This window comes from Saccopteryx leptura, chromosome 11 (assembly GCF_036850995.1).
Source record: "Saccopteryx leptura isolate mSacLep1 chromosome 11, mSacLep1_pri_phased_curated, whole genome shotgun sequence".
Lineage (NCBI taxonomy): Eukaryota > Metazoa > Chordata > Mammalia > Chiroptera > Emballonuridae > Saccopteryx > Saccopteryx leptura.
Window position 1 is genome coordinate 70710740 of NC_089513.1, and position 8344 is coordinate 70719083.

Below are 8344 nucleotides of genomic sequence, written 5' to 3' on the forward strand. Positions count from 1 at the left end.
ACGCCAAGCCGACGCTCTACTGCTGAGCCAACTGGCCAGGGCCTCCCTATCTTTAAAGCCCCCTGCTTTCTTTATTTCTTTTCTGCCACTTTTACTTTTGTGGACGACAAAGGGGCCACATACTAAACCTGACCAGCTCAGGGGAGGCCTGCACGGGGCCTTGCAAAGTCAGAACTCTGAAGTGACCACACAGGATGGTCTGAAATTAAAAACTTTCTAACTAAACGCAGTTCATGAAGACAGTCATGTCCTAGGGCAGTATTTTTCCCTAACAAAGGTCAATCTTCATCTTAACTGAGCCTTTTTCCAAGATACCATACTGATAACATACCTGTAGAACAGTGGTTCTCAAAGTGTACGCCCTAGATTTCCAGGTGCACCCTATGGTATTCCAGAGAAATATGTGCCTTTTGGGGACCCAAAAAATCAACAGGGTTTTTGGAGTTTGGATTTTAGGGGGACAGAGGTGTGGGGAATTGGCTGTAAACTGACAGTCTGCCCAACCCCCCACCTCACTTACCTGATTAGGTTGCAAAAGGCTGTTAAGCTGTGGTGCTGGATTGTTTACACTGCCCCCCATGTTCCCCGGAAAGACTGGAGGCAAGTTTCTTCTATCCTTTGTTTGGTGTCAAGTTAAGATGGTATGTATGGTGGGGGCTTTCTGCACTCAACACAATTAAGAGTAAAAAGAGAGGAATTCTTCAATGTATTGATGAGGAAATGAGATTTTTGCCTTGCAAATATACACCCAAACATTGAAAAAATAGCTAGGACACATCAGGCTCATGTTTCTCATAAACACAAGAATGAAAAAACTTAACACATTTGCACTGTGACCTACTGAATTTACTAAATCTTTCTAAGAATGTATCTATATATATAAAAAGATAACTTTTTTGTGGGTTTTTTTTTTATTATTTTTTAACCCCTCTTTTTTACGAATTCTCAAAAGCATAACAGCCTGACCAGTGGTGGCGCAGTGCGTCGACCTGGAAATGCTGAGGTCACTGGTTCGAAACCCTGGGCTTGCCTGGTCAAGGCACATATGGGAGTTGATGCTTCCAGCTCCTCCCCCCTTCTCTCTCTCTGTCTCTCTCCTCTCTCTCCCTCTCTGCTTCTCTCTCTCCGTCTCTGTCCTCTCTAAAAATGAATAAAAAATAAATAAAATAAAAAGCATAACAAAAAATGTAACATAAAAATGTTTTTTAATGTCAAAATAAATTTAATTTTGTCGTATTTATTTTGTTTAATTACCGTAAAAGCACGCTTGAACTTTATATTCTTTTTCTTTAATATTTGACTTAATTATTATAACATATTTCTCAGAAATTTGTATATAGTGCGCCTACAATTATTTGTAGATGCGCAGGCATTCAAAAAGTTTGAGAACCACTGCTGTAGAATATCAAAGTAGTCTCCTTTCCCTCCCAACCCCTCAAAGCACAACCACCCCCAGATCCCCAGGGTTATCCTGTTAACTGTTAACTATCCTATACTCACCTCTGTAAAAGAAGTATGTGCCTATTCCTTTTACTTTTTATCCAAGCCCAGAGATTTCTCAATTTTGCCTTCTCCCGCCTCCCTAATCTATCAACAATGAATTCTACCTAACCATACTGTCCTCCCCTTTGAGTCTGATGTAGGTTGCCGGTTTGATCCTCAGTCAAGGCACATATAGACTGGTGTTCGTCTCTCTCCTTTCCTCTCTCTATAAATAAGTAAATCAATAAAAATTTAAAAGTAAAATAAGCGGTAAAGCTGCCATTTGCCAGAGCATTTTCTCATCCGGTTGAGATTTTGCTTCTTTGTAATTGTCGACAGTTGGGCTCAAACTCAGAAATTCTTGGACGTTCTCAATTTTTTTAAATTTTATTTTTCAACTACAGTTGATTTCAGACATTTATATAACTTACGAGGTGATCGGACACTTGGGTAACTTAGGAGGCGGTCATCTCGGTAAGCCAGGACCACCTGGCACCATCCCCAGTCATGACAATACTCACAACAGTTCGCCTCGCGCTGTGCTTCAGCCCCGCGTGGTTACACTCTAACCACCGACCCGACCCCTTGTTTCCCCTGCACCTTGGCTGCCTTGGCTTCTGAACGTTCTTGTTTAAAAGCCGTGGAAGATGTACTTCTCAGACAACCTCAATATACCCAAATCACCCGTGTTTAGGCGCTTCGGTAACTGAAAAGTTCACCATTGAAGAAATCACGCTTGCCCGTGGCGTGAACGCAAGGAAACGAACTCCCTCGGGCGGAGCGTTAGTTTCAGGGCCCACGGCCGCGACGGTGCGTTAGCCGACCGCCCCGCCCCGGGATCCTCCAGGCAGGACGAGGAGGGCGTGGAGAAGAGGGGGTGACAAGGGGTGAAACCCACATTCATTGGGCCGCGCAGGCCTCGCCTGCACGCGCCCGCGCCTCCCGTCCCGCCCCCGGCTGGAGCCTTCTGTGCACGCGCTCTCCACGCGGCTCCCCCACCCGCAGACTTCCGGCCAGCTGCCCGCCGCCCCGCCCCACAAGGGCAGGATGCAGGGGTCCGCCAATCACGGTGTGCATGTGGTCGGAGTGGGTGGGGCCTGAGAGATTCGAAAGGAGCCCCGCCCCCCTCGGAGCCGATTCCCGGGACTAAGTTGTGGGAGAGAAGCTGGTTCTTCCGCGGGAGGTGTGGCGCGGCCTGAAGTGGAAACTCAGGCTAGGCTGGCGGTGTGGCGTGGCTCTGGTGCGCGGGGAGTGGGAAGGTGGCTTGAGGAGAGGAAGAACCGGAGAACGGTGGCCGGGAGGAAGGGAGGGCGCGTAGAGCGCCCCCAGGGCGGAGAGGCCAGCTCGCAGGGGCGGAGGGCTATCCGCGGAGGGGATAGGGATGCGGGGGCGCTCTCCGCACCTTCCCCGGAGGTAACGGTAGTAAACGCTAGCAGGTGCTGCTGTTGCTCGGACCCCTGCTTTACTCCTGACACCCCCAGCCCCCGGTTGCACCCCGAGTCTAGCTGGGGGCCGTGGGCAGGATGGAGACCTGAGGAAGGGTCTGCTTTCTCTCGGTTCAGGTCTGAGCGGACCCTCCTGGATCCTCCTGCTGGCTGGAACATGGGAGATTTGCAGGAAGGTAAGGGCGTCCTGGAGGGAAGGTTGAGACCCTGGGACTGAGAGCCGGGTTGGGGGCTCACAACTGGTATTCATCCTTTCCTCCCCTGCAGATGTCAAGTTTATAGTGGACGAGACCTTGGACTTTGGAGGGCTGTCACCATCTGATAGGTACCAACCTCTTCCCCTACTTGCTTTGCTTCAAGGATGCCTCTGTCTGTACCTCCTTCCTGCCGAATTCTTGGCCTCTGTGGCCTGGGCTGGTAATTGAGCCAGGGTGGATTCACTGGGCCCCTCTGACACCACTGCGGGGCGAAGGGAGAAGCCGGGGTGAGAGTGCAGGGTGTTAAGAAGGCTAAGTGGATTTGCGCCATCTTCGTCCTGGCGTGATTTCCAATGTCAGGAAATGCGAAGGGCCTATTAGGCCTTCTAGAAAGAAGCAGGTGTCTCATCATCTAGAGGCCAGCACAGGCATCGGGGTGCTAGGGCACCCCGACATACCCCTCGCTCTGTTGTGTCCCAGTCTCTGCACAACTTCCTCTCTTCTGTGCCTGGTTTGTCTTCTGTCTCAGTCGTGACGAGGAAGATACAGCAGTGTTGGTGACTCCGGAGAAACCCCTCCGACGAGGCCTGTCCCACCGAAGTGATCCGAACACAGCTGTCCCCACCCCCCAGGGTGTGAGGTTCAGCCTAGGCCGCCTCAGCCCAGCGAAGCTGGAGGAGATCGTCCATGAGGCCAACAGGCTGGCGGCGCAGCTGGAGCAGTGTGCCCTGCAGGAGCGGGAGCGCACGGGCGAGGGCCCGGCGCCTCGCAGGGGGAAGCCCAGCCCTCGGCGCGAGACCTTTGTGCTGAAGGACAGCCCTGTCCGAGACCTGCTGCCCACTGTGAGCCCTCTGGCTCTGAGCACCCCCTCTCCGAGCAGCCTGACACCCCGACTCCGGAGTGGCGACAGGAAGGGGCCAGTCAGGGCTCTCCGGGCAGCATCTGGAAAGAGGCCTCCCAGTGTGAAGAGGGTGAGTTTGGAGGGTCTGGGCATAGAGTGTTTTCCTCAGTGGTGAAACGGAGATCGTAAAATTCTGCCTCATAGAATTGTTGGAATTAAATGAGGTACCGTAAGCCATGCACTGACCACTGTGTCTGCGCAGAGCTCTGTAGCGTCTGTAGTAAGCTGTCAGTACATGGTATTGGCGGTGATGATGACGTTACCAGCAAACTTCCGCCCTGCCTTACTGGAGTCTAGGCACCTCTCCACCTCTATCCCTTTATCAGCCAGCAGAACAGATTCTTTTTCCATTCTAGTCTCTTTTTTCTCTCTCTTTGTGTTTCAGGAGTCGCCCACTTGCAATTTGTCCCCCGCATCCAAAAGCCCAGCGTCTTCCCCTCTTGCCCGAACAACTCCTCCAGCGACCTGGGGGAAAGCTGGGCCCAGTGTGCGAGCAGCAGCGAGTGAGGACCTGGGCAGCAGAGCTGGGGGTGACTGGGAGTAGGGGGGGGTGTGGAGCTTACCCTAAAACTCCTCCGCTTTCTGCACCAGGCCCGCCTGGCCCCGTCAGACCAGCCTTGGGCCCACAGCCTTCAACCAGCAGCTCTCAGCACCTGTCTCGGCCGCAGGGAGCAGCTGCTAGACCTTCCAGTCGACTGCCTGTTCCCTCGGCCATCCCCAAGCCTGCCAGCCGAGTGCCACTCAGCGGCCGGAGTGTACCCCCCAGCAAAGGTGCCCTGGCTTCTGATTCAATATCAACCCGGAAAGGACTTCCAAGACCAGGCGCTGCAGGGCACAGAGGTAGGGAAGAGTGGGCGTACGTGAGGAAGGCCAGGAGTAAGAATACCTGACCTTGCCCAGCTTGACTACACCCCCCCAGATCTGGTAACAACGACCTTTCCTCCATCTTCATTACACTTCTGTTTGAAAATGGTGAGACTGAGTTAAGGACAGACTGTGGTCCTGGCCCAAGAGTCTGAGCCTTAGTTTTCAAATATCTTATGCTCTCTACCTTGAGTGAGAGGAAAGGCGTTAATCCCAAACTCACTCTGCTTTCATCTAGTATTTACCTTTGTGAGAAGGTCACTTGAACTTCCTGCTAACTCATTTCTTTTGTTTACTCCCATCAAGTTCCTGTTTCCCAGAGACCAAACTTTCCTGGTGCCACTCGCAGCAGCCTGCAGCCCCCCAGGAAAGTTGCGGTCCCAGGACCCACCAGGTAAGGCTGGTTGAGATGCTGTTCCTCTGTCCCCTGTCATCTGGACTTCTGAGCTGTCAGGCATGTCAGTGCTGAACCCCGTGTGGGGAAGAGGCAGGGAGCCTGGTGGTTGGGATGTCCTGCTTCTTCCTGAGGAACTCGGGTGGATGACATGGGCTTGCGAAAGGACAATAAATCAGTCCCTCCTTTCTCTCTGTAGGTAAAGAGATCAGAACAGCAAGCGAGAATTCAGTTGCAAACCACTACAGTCACTTACTGGACTCATGTCTCCTCGGCCTCCCAAGTCCTCTCATTGGGGGCAGTTCCTGACTCCTGCAGATTCTGACCCAGGGGCAGTAGGAAGAGATCCACGGGGCTGGTGCTCCAGGGAGTCGGCTGGGGTGGATGAGGGCTGAGCTGGAGGGGACTCAGACTCTCTGGACTGAAAGATCAGGGCAAAGAGGACGCCTCCCCGCAGTAAAATGAACAGCAGACAGATGTTAGGGGAGTGGGTTGTCCTCACCCACCCCCACTCTAGTGCTCAGCCCCACGGAGTAAGGCAGTGGTTCACTGGACGTTTACAGGTGAATGGCCTCCGTGGCTCTCTAAGGACCAGCCCTCCAGAATCCCATCCTCCACTGGCTCTGGCCTATTCTGAGAAACAGGCAGACACTTGGCCTCCAGAACTTGTTTCCTGTGAATTCTGTGACTCTTAACAGGCCAGTTTATAATAAGCTTATTCCTTTGGCCTGCATCTTTCTAAAATAAAATAAGTGTATTTTTATATTTGCTGTGTATGTGAAAGGAAATTCTCTAATTTCTAATACATTTGGAATAAATGCCTGTGTAATTCCAAATACGGAGCCAGGATGGGCTTCCAGGCAGAGGAGCCTGAATAGGCCCTAGGGCCTTAGATTCTAGCTGACCGGACTGTGACTGCCCCCTTGTTGGCATTAGATGGATGGAAACAGGGATAATACACACCCTTTTTCCAGGGTGTGTATGTTATTAAAAGGTCCAGATCAAGTTAAGTGTAGTTTAATTCACGAAATGTGAGGCTCTTAAGCCAGGGTCTTGGTAAATTATTTATATCCTAAAGTTGATTGTCCTTACATGTAAGAAATGGAGCCTCTTAGGAACTCCTGAGCCTTGTCTGCTGTCCTTATGGGCTGAGAGGGCCCTTCAGTGGGTACCCTGGGATTCACCCTCCCTGATGGCTGCAGGCAGAAGATACCGGGACACCTCACGATCTACCTTACTTTATTAGAATTGTTGTCCTCATCTCTGCTGGTCTTGAGGGCTGGCACCAGGATGTAGAATCCCCTGCAGTGCCCAGTGTGGTGCTTTGTATGTGGCAGAGAATTGCATTCATTTGCTGAAAAAATTATGAGGGCAAGATTTACAACAGATTTTTTATTTTTTATTTTAAACTAGTGAGGGCAGTTTTTCCCTTTTTTTTTTTTTTAATTTATTTTTATTTATTCATTTTAGAAAGGAGAGAGAGAGGGAGAGAGAAGGGGGGAGGAGCAGGAAGCATCAACTCCCATATGTGCCTTGACCAGGCAAGCCCAGGGTTTCAAACCAGCGACCTCAGCATTTCCAGGTCGATGCTTTATCCGCTGCGCCACCACAGGTCAGGCTCTTACAGCAGATTTAACTAAGGGTCTCCCTCTTCTCACAGCCTTTACCTTTGCAACCAGAACCAACTCAATTCCTTGTCAGTTTTGAGAGACTGTCTCTCCTTGAAGGCCAGGCCCTGACTTAAGGAAGCCAGTAGGCAGCTGGGCAAAGGGTGTGGCTGCCAGCAGGTGCCCCCTCCCCAGGTTTATATGCCCTTAAGCACACTGCTTTGGTACCGAAATGCCCTTCCTCCTCTGTTCCCAGGCCAGGGGCCCTCCACTGCTTTCTTTTCTTTTTTTTTTTTTTTTTTTTTTTTGTGGCAGGGACAGAGAGTCAGAGAGAGGGACAGATAGGGTCAGACAGACAGGAAGGGAGAGATGAGAAACATCAATTCTTCGTTGCGGTTCCTTAGTTGTTCATTGATTGCTTTCTCATATGTGCCTTGCCCACCCGGGGACCACAGCAGACCGAGTGACCCCTTGCTCGAGCCAGCGACCTTGCACTCAAGCTGGTGGGCTTTTGCTCAACCCAGATGAGCCCGCACTCAAGCTGGCGACCTCGGGGTCTCGAACCTGGGTCCTCCACATCCCAGTCTGACACTCTATCCACTGCGCCACCGCCTGGTCAGGCCACTGCTTTCTTTTTTCATGGCTGATCTTCACACATTCACCTAGATCACAGGGACAGCTGCCTAGACATTCCCCTTTCTCTGAGCCTCTCGCAGCAACTCTTGCAGCCCTGGGACTCCAGGAATTGGGGTGGGGGAGGAGGCGTGCAGACACACTGAGGATTTGTGTGAAATTTGGCAGAGGCTCGAACATCTCAGGTTTGTCTCCCAGCTGCGTCCTGCACTGGAGTCAAGTGAGCCAGCCTGTTGGTGGGTGCCCACTCGACAAGCACTGGAAGGTTGGCAAACCTAGGTACTTAGGTGTGGCCAGCAGATGGCAGGTGTGGTCTGGGTGTGGGCCAGGCCCTGGTGGGTCCTTAGAAGCTAAAGGAGCAGCAGAGGCCCTGGCCGGTTGGCTCAGTGGTAGAGCGTCGGCCTGGCGAGCAGAAGTCCCGGGTTCGATTCCCGGCCAGGGCACACAGGAGAAGCGCCCATCTGCTTCTCCACCCCTCCCCCTCTCCTTCCTCTCTGTCTCTCTCTTCCCCTCCCGCAGCCGAGGTTCCATTGGAGCAAAGATGGCCCGGGCGCTGGGGATGGCTCCTTGGCCTCTGCCCCAGGCGCTAGAGTGGCTCTGGTCTCGACAGAGCGATGCCCCAGAGGGGCAGAGCATCGCCCCCTGGTGGGCGTGCCGGGTGGAACCCGGTCGGGCGCATGCAGGAGTCTGCCTGTCTCCCCATTTCCAGCTTCAGAAAAGAAAAGAAAAAAAAAAAAAAAAAAAGGAGCAGCAGACCTATGTACTGTTGCCACCTGGTGGCCGGGGAGGACGAGGCATGTTTCTTTGACCCTCTTGGTCCT

At 52.3% G+C, this 8344-nt stretch overlaps 1 protein-coding gene across 3 annotated transcripts; it reads left to right on the plus strand.

The window, feature by feature from the left end:
- Positions 1-2593: 2593 nt before the first annotated feature.
- Positions 2594-6176, plus strand: PSRC1 (proline and serine rich coiled-coil 1). Of its 3 annotated transcripts, none has more exons than XM_066353399.1 (8): positions 2594-2722; positions 3045-3103; positions 3195-3252; positions 3654-4095; positions 4411-4512; positions 4617-4865; positions 5196-5283; positions 5483-6176. In XM_066353399.1, exons 2-8 carry the CDS (start codon positions 3085-3087, stop codon positions 5590-5592), a joined length of 1068 nt encoding a protein of 355 aa, XP_066209496.1. In that variant the 5' UTR covers positions 2594-2722; positions 3045-3084; the 3' UTR covers positions 5593-6176. The 3 variants fall into 3 exon arrangements, with proteins under 3 accessions (XP_066209496.1, XP_066209497.1, XP_066209498.1); XM_066353400.1 differs by having other exon boundaries at positions 4411-4528; positions 5483-6175; XM_066353401.1 differs by lacking the exon at positions 5483-6176 and having other exon boundaries at positions 4411-4528; positions 5196-5287.
- The last annotated feature ends 2168 nt before the right edge of the window (positions 6177-8344 follow it).

Bases quoted from the DNA above. Each gene is read 5' to 3' on its own strand.
- PSRC1 (XM_066353399.1), top strand. The intron at 4,096-4,410 runs GTGAGTTTGGAG...TTTGTGTTTCAG, and splicing joins GGCCTCCCAGTGTGAAGAGG to GAGTCGCCCACTTGCAATTT. The intron at 4,513-4,616 runs GTGCGAGCAGCA...TTTCTGCACCAG, and splicing joins GGGGGAAAGCTGGGCCCAGT to GCCCGCCTGGCCCCGTCAGA.